The sequence below is a fragment of the Pseudorca crassidens genome, chromosome 1 (assembly GCF_039906515.1).
Source record: "Pseudorca crassidens isolate mPseCra1 chromosome 1, mPseCra1.hap1, whole genome shotgun sequence".
Taxonomy (NCBI): Eukaryota; Metazoa; Chordata; class Mammalia; order Artiodactyla; family Delphinidae; genus Pseudorca; species Pseudorca crassidens.
The window spans coordinates 119893893-119908431 of record NC_090296.1 but is presented as its reverse complement, the minus strand read 5'-3'; the positions used below and the strand labels follow the sequence as shown (position 1 = coordinate 119908431).

General features: G+C 46.7%; 1 protein-coding gene across 6 annotated transcripts in view; it reads left to right on the top strand.

Annotated features, from left to right (window-relative positions):
- Positions 1 to 14539, top strand: part of CELF6 (CUGBP Elav-like family member 6) — a 33383-nt gene that overhangs the window by 7030 nt on the left and 11814 nt on the right. For 5 of the 6 annotated variants that reach the window (XM_067752565.1, XM_067752554.1, XM_067752572.1 and 2 more), the window contains one exon: positions 7345 to 7393. The exons of the other annotated variant lie outside the window; for it this stretch is intronic. In XM_067752565.1, coding sequence (XP_067608666.1) covers positions 7345 to 7393 — 49 coding nt within the window. The remainder of the gene's footprint in view (positions 1 to 7344; positions 7394 to 14539) is intronic. 6 annotated transcript variants of the gene reach the window in all.

Here is a 14539-nt window from a genome sequence, read left to right as displayed (position 1 = left end):
GTAGTAGTAACAGCAGCATTACTAGGAGTAATAGTAGAAGTCATTACTCATCCAACCTTGGGAGTAAATGACTTCTGTCACTAGAACTGAGTCAATGATACGAACAGTAACACTCCACGTGGGAAACATCATGGTAAAGGTGCAGAGACAAGAGGAACAGATGGGTGTGAAATGAGGCTGGGAGTGTAGAGGAGGGGGCCCTCATGTGAGCAGGGGCCAGACCAGAAAGAAGATCCACAGAGGGCAGTGGCTGAAGAGGAAACTTTGAACTCCAGGCTGAGGGGTTTGGACTTTATCCTGAAAGCAAATGAAAGGCACTGAAAAAATTAAGATGAACTTTGGGAGAACAAATCCCCTCCTTAGGGACTTCCTTGGTGGTCCAGTGGTAAAGAATCCGTCTGTAATGCAGGGGATGCCAGTTCAATCCCTGGTCGGGGAACTAAGATCCCACATGCCGCGGGGCAACTAAGCCTGCACGCCACAGCTAGAGAGAAGCCCGTGCACCAGAACGAAGAGCCTGTGCACTGCAACGAAAGACCCCGTGTGCCGCAACTAAGACCTGATGAAGCCAATAAACGTTAAAAAAAAAAAAAAATCCCCTCCTCAACCAGCCACAGGGCTCCACAAGAGACGGGGTATCTGGGGTACTCTATGAGGCTGAGGGCACCTGAGATAAGGACAGTGAAGCCCTATACTACTGGGACAATTTCTGGGAGAAAAAAGAGAAATAATAATAACTAACATATATTGATACCAGACAGTGTTCCTAGCACTTTACAGGTTCAAATTCATTTAATCCTCTATGAAGAAGGTATTGTTATTGGCATTCCCATTTTACAGGTGAGGAAACTGAGTCATAGGAAACAAGTGACTTGCCCAAGGTCATGTAGCTACTAATGGGAAGATGTGGGCTTTGAATGCAAGTAGTCTGGCTCCAGAACTCATTCACTTAACCACTGCACTGTTACCTGAGCCAAGCTGGTGGCAGATAGGGGTCTAAAGTTCTGGAGGGGATGGTGACTGGGTACATCTGCCCCCTCTCACCCTTTCATCTACAGGCTTCCAACATGGCCTGACTTCCTCTTGTACTGCCAGGATTGGCTTGTTCACCCTCCTCAGCTTAACAAAGTGAAAATTAATATTTAATTATTCTCCTAAATGAAAATCAATGGCCCTGTTGGCCAGCCCCAGCAATGGCCGAGTCATCAATCTTTCCTCTGGGCCTGCCAGGGGCAGCAGTAGCTTTAGTCACCTGGCCTCAGGCCCACCAGCATGGAGAGGAGGGTGCCCAGCTCTCTGTAGGCACTGGGTCCTGGGCACACCTGCCATCTGCTGGAGAAGCAGGGACAACACTTCAATCTGGACTCTGACTGGAGGCAGGCAGGACTGTCGCTGTGGGACTAGGAAAGGCTGTGTCAAACCTAAAGAGAAAGCCTGAACCGCTAGGAGAAATGTCATGTTATCTGCTGGACTGGGACCTCCCCTCAGCCCCCCTCCACGAGCTCCCTGCTAATTTCTGTCACCTATCAAAGCTTGACTCCCTACTCAGGACTTCCTTTAAACCTCAGTGGTCTGTCCCATCTTCTACAGCTTCTTCCCCATGAAGCTAGAGTTACTTCTTTCAGCCTCACCTTAGGCTCCAGAATCCACCTGAAGAAAGTGAGGCCCAACCTCAGTCCCACCTTCTGGGATTCAGAAGGTTCCCTCCTGCCCCCACACTTGTCTCCCTCCATGTTCATGCTCTCCTTTCCCCTGGGCATCCATCCCTTCAAACACCATGAAGGAGACAGACATAACTGAGTACATTTGCTTTTGCAGGCCGTGCCCTGCACAAAACAGCTTGAGGGGAAAAGGCAAACAGGGCCTGAAATCCAGCCATGCTCTATTGACCAAGCCATGCACATTATCACAGGACTGTGTCAGCCCAGAGGAAGGGGGACATTTTTCCTAATTTGCCCACAGGGTTGCCTCTACGTAACTCACACAAAGGCACTGTATGTGCTAGCAGCTGCCCAGTGCATGAGGTGGCGCCTTTGCCCTCAAGGAGCTTCCAGCCCAGAAGTAACTTGTTGCACTTCAATGGGGTTTAACCTCTGGGCACGTAGAAGAAGCATCAGGGGTGGAGAAGGAGGAGATGCTTCACAGGCGAGATGCTGTCTGAGCTGAATCATGATCATACTTCATCATGTTTGAAGGCCTAGAAACCTAAAAGACAAAAGTGTCTTCTGGAATTCTGGGGACAGTCAGGGAAAGTGCCCAGCAAAGATGTCTGCGGCTCCAAGTGAATGGAGAGTATCATGCATGTTGGGCAGCACGGGAGGCAGGACTAACAGGTGTTGGCTCCCAGTCTTAGGATCTCGGGCTTTACTGGGCGGCTTGCAATGGGGAACTGTGGGTGGATTTTGAGCAGGGAAGAGTGAGGGACTGGTACTGAAAGATCACTTTGGCTACAGCGTGAATGCTGGGGTGGAGAGGATGCAATGCTGGAGGCAGATGACCCTCTGGAAACACTTGCTGAGGGCATGTGAGTGATGATACTGGCCTGGAGCTGAGGTTAGGGTAGGAACGGAGAGGAGAGGATGGACTTGAGAACTATTTAGGAAATCCATATAGATTCTAGAACGAATGGGACTTGGCAGTGGGTTGAATTAGAGGAAGGAGGTGAGATACAACAAAGTACTGAAAATGGTGGTTTCCTCTTTATCTGCTCCACTCTTTCTTGCACCCATGACACCTCTCTTAGACCCATCAGTAGTCCCTTCTTTGTGGAGGTTCCAATAAGCATTCTTCCCATGGTGAGGGGAAGGGGCTGAGGGCATGAGTGCTGAGTGGAGGGAAGAGCTGTGATCAGGACAGAAGAGTGTGAAGAGGGCAATGTGGACCCCAAAGGCAGGAATTTTTGGCAAGTCAAGCAGGGAGAAGGGGTAAGATCTTGCCTTCCCTGCTGCTTACAGGGGCAGAAGGCCTAGGACCCCGTACGTGTCTGTCCTGCCTCTGACCTTCTCCACTCCACTGCTTGGAGTAGGTTGTCCTCTCCTCTTTCTGACATACTCTCCCTTGATTTCCCCTCCAAGGCTGGGCCCTGAAGCAGAAATGTGCCTGGACTTGGGAAAGCCTCAGGGGAATAGGTGCCCAGCCAAGGGCAACAGCTCCCGTGAGGTCCCATGACAAGTGCTTGGCCAAGGAAGCAACGCCCTCTTTTCTTCAAAGGGGAACAGTGATTACTTGACCCCGCTTCCACATCCCTCCCCTGGCTGTGGCAGGAACGAGGCAGGGTAGGGTTGCCCAGGTAGCTCATGGGGGCAGCTCTCTTTCTCCTTTAGCCACACAGAACATACCTAAAAACCGGGTGTCCTCCCTAACCACTTCCCAGTGGAGACTGAAGGCCCAGAGCCTGGGGACCATTCCTCTTCTCAACTCTGTCATCACCATCTTGGCTCCTCCCCTGAGGGCTCCTCCCCTGAGGACTTCCCCGGCACCTCCTAACTCCCAAATTACCAACTTCCCCAACACCTAAGCCATAAGCCTGAGAGTCAGCCAAAATTCCCTCCTCTCCCTCAGTCCCCACATCCAATAGAACTTTAGTCCAGTTCCTTCTTCCTGAACATCCCCTGAATCTGTCCATTTCCTTCTGCCCTAGTCCAGGTCACCCTCACCCTCACCTGTATCACTGATCCTCCTGCCTCTAATCTTTTCCTTTCCAATCCTTTCTCTGCATAATGACAGCTCACGGGATCCTTCATAAGACAGATCCCTCCCCTACTTAATATCCTTCCCTGGATCCCTATTGCCTTTGAAATACAACAAAGTCAAAGTTCCTTGTCACGGTTTTCACAACCTGCCCTGATCTGGCCCCTGCCTACCCTTCAATTTCATATCCTTCCATTTAAAACCCACACAAACAAAAACAAACAAACGAAAAATTTATTACATCTGGTGCACCTACTAAGATCTTGCCTTTGTCATTTTCACCACAGCCCTTCAAGGTGGGATCCGGAGTCCCCTTTTACTAGTGTGGATACTGAGGCTCAGAGACCTTAAGGAAGGTGTCAGTGATGGAGCCAGGATTTAAACCCACGTCTATCTGACTTGGCAGCAATCTGTACTACCCTAGCTCCCTCGGTGTCAGGTGCCCACCAGAAAACCCTTGCTTCTTCAGACTTGCATCTCCCTCTCCGTACCCCAGACACCTGGAGTGTTCAGCCTCCAGCCCCTCCTCTCCCACGATCTCCACATGGCCCAAATGACCCCAGTGCTGCAAGACCCAGCTCAAACCCTGCCTCCCCCATGAAACTTTCCCTGAGCCAGCCTCTCCAGCTGGAGTCAGCCTCTCCCACAGCACTTTGCCTTGCACGCCTCCCAAGGTCCTGGTCCCTCTGTGCCTCTTTATTTGTGTTCATGTCTTAAGAACGGAGCTGAGTGACACAATGCAAAAATCATGGACTTCAGTGTCAGGCAGACCTGGAGGCAAATCCCAGCTCAACCACTTACCCACCATGTGATCTTGGACAAGTGATTTAACCCCCCTCAGCCTCAGCTTTCTCATCTATACTATGGGAACAATGGCACTATCTTGCAGAGTGGTTGGAAGGAATTTAGAGACAATGTATGTAAAGTGCCCCAGGAAGGGCCTGGCACATAGTGGGCTCTCTGGAAATGGTGGCATTATCTTCCCCTCTTATAAGCCTTTGAGGACAGCGTCCTAGGGTCATCGCTGTCTCCCCTGAAGGGCCCAGCCCAGGGCTCTTCACAGAGTTCTGGACATACTGGCAACATGCCCGAGTGGTGGAAAGTCTAGGTGCCCAGCCTCCGAGACCTGGACTCTGCCAGGTCCACGTGGGACATGTATGTACCACCTAATGCCCACTCTCCATCAAACAGTGGTGGAGAGGGGGAGGGGGAAAAGGGACATCCTCCAGAGCACCGATGAGCTCCACTTCCCCAGAAACCCAGCCGGGGAGGCAGCCGCCATGGAAACCACTGCTGTTACATGTGCTCGTCACTCTAGGCTCCAGTGAGAAATTCGTAGGATCTATTTAAGAACTAATAAAATAAGGATGGTCTTGCTCACCCTCACTGCCCCCCACCCCAGGCTTCTACCCTTCTGCCACACTCCTCCCTACCTTTCCTGCACCCCCCCTTCCTGACCCCTTATCCCCTCATTTCCTTCCCATCTCCCCCAGTATTTCTCTCTTTCCTTGCCCTGTGTAGGTCTGTCTTATTCTCTCATCATTTCTGTCTTCCTATGTCTCTTCATCTCTCCCTGTGTCTCTGCTCTCCATGGCTCTCTTTTTTTTTTTTTGCTGTACGTGGGCCTCTCACTGTGGTGGCCTCTCTGTGCTGTTGCGGAGCACAGGCTCCAGACGCGCAGGCTCAGCGGCCATGGCTCACAGGCCCAGCCACTCGGCGGCATGTGGGATCTTCCCGGACCGGGGCACGAATCCATGTCCCCTGCATCAGCAGGCACAGTCTCAACCACTGCGCCACCAGGGAAGCCCAGCTCTGTCTCTTGGTCTCTCCTCCACAGTCACAGGTGGCCATGCCCAGGGACGGGTCCTGTCCTCCTGGTCCCTGGTGCAGGCCATCCAGACCTGTCCAGCTCACCCTGATCTCCTTGGATTGATCTGTCACCCCTCTAGACTGCAGCCCGAGTCCTGTCGGTGTCTCGGCCCTCACCCACAGCCTGGTACACTGCAGGTGCTCCACCACCAGCGGGTGGGTGTGTAAGAGCGCATAAGAACCTGAGCCCTGGGTGGGAGGGGGATTGCTCTGGTTCAGGCTCGGCCTGTTTTCCTTTCCTTTCCTTTTTTTTTTTTTAAGCCCTCCCCCCACCCCTCCCCCAAATTTGATCCAAAGGAAATTGCTCAACTGTGACTGCCAGGGCGTTACTATGGTTACTAGGTAGCACTTGTGGCTATGGTAACAGGAAGCTGCCTGTTGTCTCGGCAACGAGCACACTGGTAGGGGATGGAGTGGCCCCTGATTGGTGCAGAAGCATTGCATTTCCTGAGGGGAGGGGGTCAGATCATCACCTTCTCAGGCCAGATGGCCATCAGTACCCCTTCCTCCATGAACAGGAAGGCTGCTCTTCTTTCCTTCCGGCACTCAGCTGTCTGCCCCCCCAACAATAATTCCTCACATCCTACGCATCCAGCTCTTGGCTGTTTACAAAGACCTTTTGCGTCCCCATTATGTCATGTGATCCCCACAACACCCATGAGAGGAAGGTGAGATGGGGATTCAATCGTGAATTCTCTCAGGGTGGTTGGGGGATGGGAGTGGGTGGGGTATATATGGAAATCACCTAGGAGTGTTTACAAATTATACAATCCCCCAACTTAAGAGTCTGATATGGTTCCCAGGTGATTCTTATCTACCCCTGATCAGGGAACCCCTGAATTAGAAGGTGAAATTGGTTGGTGGGGGAGGGTATGGAGGGAGGAGTCAAGCTGCTTTCCAGGTTTATAGCCTGGATGACTGGATCAGGTTTGGGCAAAAAGATGAGCTCTGGTTTGGGTGTGTTGAGTGGAAGGTGCCAGTGGACTTTCTAGGCGGGGTGTCCAGCAAGAAGCTGGGCACATGGGTCTGAAGCTCAGGAGGGAGGTAAAGGCTGGAGACGCAGAGCTCTGAGTCATCACTGTGGGGACAGGAGCTGAGGCTGTGGGTGTGGATGAGATTAGCCAGGAAAAAAGGAAGAGTGGGATGAGTAGGACCAAGGATGGTGCCCTGGAGAACTCCAGCATCCTCAGGGGAAGGGGTCCCAGGGAGGGAACTGAGAGGGTGAGGGTAGAAACTATGGTGACATAGAAGCTTGGGGAAGGTTTTTCTCATTTGACAAGTTGAATCTGAGAGAGGATGGCTTACTCGAAGTCATACAACCATTAAATGGCAGAGTTGGGGGTAGATGGCCCTAAATCTGATTCCCAGATTGTTTAATCTAAGTGACACATAGAAGTATATTCTCAGTTTTAGACACAGAACACACATCTGCCCTACTACCCAATTCCTCGCACCCAAAGCCTTTAAGGAAGTCCAGGAGCCAGAGGGACAGGCCGCACTTGGTCCCTACACAGAGCCAAGGCAGGAGAATCTTTTTGACCTCCACAGTCCCTCCTCTGCTTGCCCCTGAGCTTCCTATCGCCTAATCCTTCAGGCTTCAGCACCTTCTAAATTCCTGCCTTTAAGGGATGAATCTTGGAGAAAATCTATAATCCCTGTGTGAGAGTGGTGGGGTGTAGAGTTCAAAGGGGTGAGGGATTAGATCCTGAGGAGTCCAGGGGTGGAGAAGCCGGGGCAGGGCCAGGCAGTCACGCTGACTGGGTGTGTTGGTCCGATGTCTTTCAGATGAATCGTCCCATCCAAGTGAAGCCGGCTGCCAGTGAGGGCCGAGGAGGTAACTTGCCTGCCTGCCGAATCTCAGGGTATCATCCATGTCGGGGATGGTGGGCCCACTTCTGGAGTCAGGCCTACCTAGAGTTTATTACTAGAGCCTCCCTGGGTAAGGGGGGCAACTAGGGAGGGACCAGATTATTTAGCAACAGACAGCTCAGCCATCCCAGGTCAGACTGAAGAGGGATGGGGTCCCAGCATCCCCAGACCCAGAAGAGGCAGGAGACAGAGGCTGGACATAGAGGAAGGGAGTTCTTGCTACCTTGCCCCTGGAGAGAGTTCATTCCTGTTTTAACAGGTGGAACTTCCAGGTTTGTTTGAAGAACCAGGTTAGAGTTATTCTCCTTTTCCAGATCTTCTGATTACAGAGAACTCAGTCCAGTCTGGGTTGGAGCCATTCATTCCTTCATTTCAGTTGCCTTGGGAAAAAGATGAGGCTCGTAAGACAGATTTTGTAGGCCATATTAAGGAACTGAACTCTATGCTGAGGACCATGGAAAGTCTTCAAAAGTTTTTTTTTTTTAGCTGCACTGTTTCCTAGTGCAGAAAGACTAATGCTCCTTAAGAACAGGAGGGTTTGAGAGCCTGTGCTTTTTTTTTTAATCTTTATTAGAGTATAATTGCTATACAATATTGTGTTAGTTTCTGCTGTACAACAAAGTGAATCAGTTATATGTATACCTATATCCCCATATCCCCTCCCTCTTGCGTCTCCCTCCCACCCTCCCTATCCCACCCTTCTAGGTGGTCACAAAGCACCGAGCTGATCTCCCTGTGCTATGCAGCTGCTTCCCACTAGCTATCAGTTTTACGTTTGGTAGTGTATATATGTCCATGCCACTCTCCCACTTTGTCCCAGCTTACCCTTCCCCCTCCCCATGTCCTCAGTCAATTCTCTATGTCTGCGTCTTTATTCCTGCCCTGCCACTAGGTTCATCAGTACAATTTTTTTAGATTCCATATATATGCATTAGCATACGGTATTTATTTTTCTCTTTCTGACTTACTTCACTCTGTATGACAGACTCTAGGTCCATCCGAGCCTGTGCTTTTTGACAACCAGCTGAGTTCTGGCCGGCTTCCATACTGGAAAAGCAATACTAGCTTCTGGTGTCAGTTCTTGGTGTCTTTCTTGCCCTTGGGTGTTAAATCATTCCAAGAAATCTGCCTGGAGCCCTCCCTGACATTTGCGGACTCCCTCTTAAATAAGACTTTCTCCTGAGGGAGACGCAAGAGGGAAGAGATATGGGAACACATGTATATGTATAACTGATTCACTTTGTTATAAAGCAGAAACTAACACACCATTGTAAAGCAATTATACCCCAATAAGATGTTAAAAAAAAAAAAGACTTTCTCCCCACCTTAGGGAGGTCAGCCATGGCTTTTTATTAGGTAAAAGAAGCTGCCCAAGATCAGGGAGAGAATGGAACCTCATTGACAGACATTTATTGACTCCTAATAATTCTGCACATCCTCTCAGACTTCAGGCTCAGTGTCCACACCTACAAGGGACTCTAGTAGCTTCATAGCTCCATTGTGGAGTTCTTTCCTCCAAGAAATCCATTCTTCCTCCTTTTAGATTTTCTGATTTTGGTCTTTGATTCTCCACTTCTGGTCAAGATGTTATCATCCCACTTTGTCTTAAGGAGATATTTCCAAGCTTCCTCCCTCTCCTCCAAACACAAATCCTCCTTTTCCATCTCATTCTTTCCAGACTGGTTTTTGAGAAGTTCCAGGCTGCATACCAAACCTCTCGTTCACTTGTCCCAAGAATTTCTGCTTCTTGGGAAACTGTTAGGCATCAGGGCCAATGTTGGCCAACTTCTCAGCCCTGCCCATGAATACTAGACAGCTGAGAGGTCACCTGAGAGTACTTGAGTGAGCTAAGAAGTAGACAGATTGGGCTGTAGTTTGTTCAACCATCCAACCAATATCTTTTGAGTAACTTACTCCACATTAGGAATGCAAGGCAGACCTGGCACCTGGCCTCATGGAGCTCTGGAGCTATAAGGGGATATAAACAGTAAAACAAAGCTATCATCCAGTGTGATCAATGCTTTTCAAGTCCTGGGGGATTGAAAAGCATTGGGGAAAACATAGGGCACCTTAGTCCGGGAGGTCAAGGTGGGCTCCCAGAGGTGGTAATATTTAAGCTGAGATCTCAAGGATGAACAAGAAGTAGTCAAATAGAAAAAGGAGGAGCAAGGGAGCAAGTATTTCAGGTGGAGGGAAGAGCATGTACAGAGCTCAGAAGAACATAATGCAACTTGGAGTCTGGTTCAGGAACTAAATCCAGGATGCTGGGGGCACACTTGCTGCTTGGAGTCCAACACCTCTTGCCAGGGTGAGGGCCATTGCCCAAAGGAGGCCTCCACGCTGATTATGCTTCTGCTTAGTCTAGTCCAGATGTCTTGGTCATCTGGGCTCCCAGCAGTGGCATCAGCATGAGTTTTATCATTTGCCTCCCCGTTTTTGTACAGGTTTTTCAGGTGTAATATCATTGACATATTCTGTACATATGGCATTTCACCTCTACACCTGTTCAGATTCCGAGCAGCTCAAGAGAGCAGGAAAAGAAAATCTAGCTGAAAAGAGGTCTGCCTGGCAGTAGAATTCATAATTTTAGTAGTTATGTATAACATAGCTATTTCTTGACAAGTGATGGCTTTTTTCTTTCTTAACATCTTTATTGGAGTATAATTGCTTTACATTGCTTAAGTGATGGCTTTTAAAGAGCATGTACTCCAAAGGCATCTGTGGATAATCCTTCTTGCAGTTTTGGATGACCAGATCTCTCAATTCTTTCGTGTTCCCACTCAAAATCACCAAATGTTCCCTGATACACATTTGGGAGACAGGAGGCATATGTACTAAGTCTTGCAAAACAGCTGGGTCTTTACAATTTACAAGTATTTTACTACCAACTGATCTGTGTTAGATACTAATCAAAAGGTGTTTCTTCTCTTCAGTGCTATTATATATCTCTTCAAAAGTGAGCTCAGGGCTTCCCTGGTGGCGCAGTGGTTGAGAGTCCGCCTGCCGGTGCAGGGGACACGGGTTTGTGACCCGGTCCGGGAAGATCCCACATGCCGCAGAGCGGCTGGGCCCGTGAGCCATGGCCGCTGAGCCTGCGCGTCCAGAGCGTGTGCTCCGCAATGGGAGAGGCCACAACAGTGAGAGGCCCGTGTACAGCAAACAAAAAAAAAAAGTGAGTTCAGCTCTCTGCTGAATTGTAACACAAATTAATGCTTTAGAAACTCAACTTTTAAAATGGTATTGAATTTGGTTTTGAAATGTAACATTTGACACCAATGTAGGACAGCTTGTCTCATTCAAGTCTTATCTCTGTTATCCCAAACATTCTATAAACCTTCAGAGTTAATGGTCACACCTGCCCTGATACAGTTAAGCCTTTGAGCTTGCATATTTTAAAATTATTCCTGAAATTAAATCCTTTGTTTACAGTTGATTAATAATGATTTTTACATCTGACAAAAATACTGGTATCAATGCAGGCATAATCAAGGGGGTATCAAGGCAAACGTAATCTTCCAAAATTTTGCCATTTTTTTTCTGGAAGGGATTATTAGATTTTTCTTCCCATAAAACAGGGATCACTACTCAAATGCTATAGGAGCCAGGTAAGGAACCCTAAATGGGTGAGACTGTCATGACATAATGAAAGTTTCTGTTTTAATTATATTAAATTATATTAAATGTTGGCAACTAATTCAATTTTTAAAAGTGGGCCAGCATTGTGACAGCCTAACTAAACCTATCAGGTTTGCTTCTTCGGTCCAAAGACTGCCATTTTCTTTCCCATCTGCCATACAGGAGTATTCTATTATGTACACATGCATGAGCTTTTTGACAAAAATAGTTACTTTACATTCTATCTCTTGAATTTTCATGCCAGTGCAACAGAGTAGTATTACTCTTATTTTTAATCACTAGACATGAGGTTTGTGGTTGAAATGACCTATGTTTTATTTTCTTATAACTTCTATTATAGGTCTGTTTTATTTTCACTTCCAGCCAATGTTGTAGAAATCAAAGTGTTAGCACAGCAGGGGAGAGCCTGAATAGAAGTAAAATTGTTTTCATTGAAAAAAAATGTTTAAAGCAAATTTATAAAAATATTTTTCATAACACCTTGGAAAGATACAGAGACATCCTGTCTTCTTCCCGCTATAACATTACTTACAACATCATTGTTCTTAAAACCACCCATTTGTCCCTAGGAGGAGACCAAACGGCTCCTCCTAAATCTGAAAGATCATAAGACTTTCTGTATAACCATGCTCTACAGGTCACAGATAGTCTCATGAACTTGATTCCCCCCACAAGCTTCTAGAATAGGTAGGGCAGGAAGAACTATTTCCTCCAAGTTTCCAAATAAGGAAACAGAGGCTCTGAGGGCAAAGCCATCTCTGACATTCCCCGTCTGACTTGGAGTCCCCTCATAGGCACTTCGAAATAACCTATATTTTAAACACACTGTATGTTGCATTACTTTTAGAAGTTACTGGTAACACTTGCACATTCAATGCTTACAATGCAATAATAGTAGCAACACAAGATCTGCCCGATAGAAGGTCTGGGGCCCTCTTCTTTCATGGTCATCCCCTGCAGCCTTGGTGGCACTCAGAGTGCATCCAAGTCTTCATGGACTATATTATAGTAGCCTGTTAATGTATGCCAGCCCTATGTGTATGTTTATACATATATATTTATACATATGTTTAATGTATCCCAGTTCCCATAAATTCTGCAGTCAAGTCCCACACTGTTCATATACTCCATGCTCTGTGCCTATATTTTACATCCTGTGGCATTGAACAGTACACTTTTTTATTTTTTCAATAAATTTATTTACTTTTGGCTGTGTTGTGTCTTCGTTGCTGAGCACGGGTTTTCTCTAGTCATGGCGAGTGGGGGCTACTCTTCGTTGCGGTGCACGGGCTTCTCATTGCGGTGGCTTCTCTTGTTGCGGAGCGTGGGATTTAGGGACGCAGGCGTCAGTAGTTGTGGCACGTGGGCTCAGTAATTATGGCATGTGGGCTCTAAAGCGCAGGCTCAGTAGTTGTGGCGCATGGGCTTAGTTGCTCTGTGGCATGTGCTATCTTCCCCAACCAGGGCTCGAACCCGTGTCCCCTGCATTGGCAGGCAAATTCTTAACCACCGCACCACCAAGGGAAGTCCTTTGAACAGTACACTCTTAAAGGAAAATTAATCTAATTTTCCAAAGTGAAATTATCTCATAATATACTAAAGGCGCCCATTTCTTTTTTTATATATAAATTTGTTTATTTTATTTATTTGTTTATTTTTGGCTGCATTGGGTCTTTGTTGCTGTGCGCGGGCTTTCTCTGGTTGTGGTGAGCGGGGGCTACTCTTCGTTGTGGTGCGCGGGCTTTTCACTGCGGTGGCTTCTCTTGTTGCGGAGCATGGGCTCTAGACACGCGGGCTTCAGTAGTTGTGGCTCACGGGCTTAGCTGCTCCGTGGCTTGTGGCATCTTCCTGGACCAGGGCTTGAACCCATGTCCCCTTCATTGGCAGGTGGATCCTTAACCACTGCGCCACCAGGGAAGCCCAAGGCGCCCATTTCTAATTAAATATACATAGTGCCAAAAACTTTTCCCTCAGCATTTGTGTTTAATTAAATGTGAACATTAAAATGTTTGCCTGAATGAAAATTCAAAGTTCATGTATTTCAAAATGTTAAATTAACCTCAAATTACATGAGGTCAGAGCTAGGGATCCCTAAATCCCTCAGACAATGGTAACTAAATAGATCTATTTTATCTGCTCTTCAGCATGGAGACTGTGGTTGATTTTTCCTAACTTAGATTATCTCTACTATGGAAACACTAAAAATAAGTTGAACTGTAAGTACCAATCATATAGGGAAAGTATTTTTTAGTTCAAAGGCAAAATCTTCAAAATCACTGAACTCCTGTATTTTCTTTCCTATCTTTCAAATTTTATAACATAAAATCAATAAATTCATAAGTCACAATTGTGATTGCTCTTTCCCCAACTTGGCTGTATTTTTTACTTAGCAAATATTTACAGATCCAAGATGCCTATGGTACAGAAATAGTTTAAGTAATAAATCCATGCAATCTTTTCACTTTAAGGGTTTTTTTTTTTACTTTAAAATTTAAAACTTTCTCTGAGGTAATGCCTCTGTTTTTTAATCTTCACATTTGGTTTAACTCAAAAGCCAATTATCTGTCATCACATCAACCCTCCTATAACCATCCTATAATTGTTTAATTTCTGCCTGAATTTGCAAGGGTTTGTTTAAATATCAGCCTGGATTTTGAGTAATAAACATATATTACTATCTAACTAAGTAAGCCATCTTTTCCAATTTTTTTTTCTAGGATTCTATTCTATTCAGTGTTTAACAACCAGACTTTAAGTTAAAGTTAAATTTTGAGCTAGAATTTTCAGAATTTCTTAATACTGGGTCATATTCTCTGGCCTAAATCAGACACGGATCTTACCAACAACTGTTCTATTAGTCAGTTGACACTCATATCTGTCTTTGATCCTCACACTGATTTAATTCTAAAAAGTATTCTTCCAACTAAAACCTGACTGGATAAGGCTCACAGTACTGCATAAGACCTGGTAATGTCAAGTTAATGTTTCACTTCCTGAAATGCATTCTACCTCCGAAGGAAAAGAGTGGTGCTTTCCTTCAGTCTGACTCAGAGTGGATCACCCAAAGCTAATTGTTGTAACACTTTTAGGCCATGGCTGTGTCTGAACCTCTGACAAGCCCTTCAGGTACAAGTGTATAGCCCACAAAAGAAAAATGCATCTCCGGAGGCTGAGATCTTCTCTCTTAAGGGAACCTGAAAGCCCAGGCTTGGTCTACCTTTCTTACTCGCCTCCTGGCTCTCCTGGATCAGGATGAAGGAACAGTGGAGTCTCTGTTCTTTCTTAATCTAAGTCCCTATTTTTCAGGCCTCCTCCTTCACTGTATTTTTTTTTCAATTGGGGTAAAACAGACATAACATCATCTTTACTATCTTTACCATTTTTAAGAGTACAGTTCAATACTGTTAGCAATACTCACATTGCTGTGCAACCTCCAGAACTTTTTCATCTTACAAAACTCAAAGTCTGTACCCAT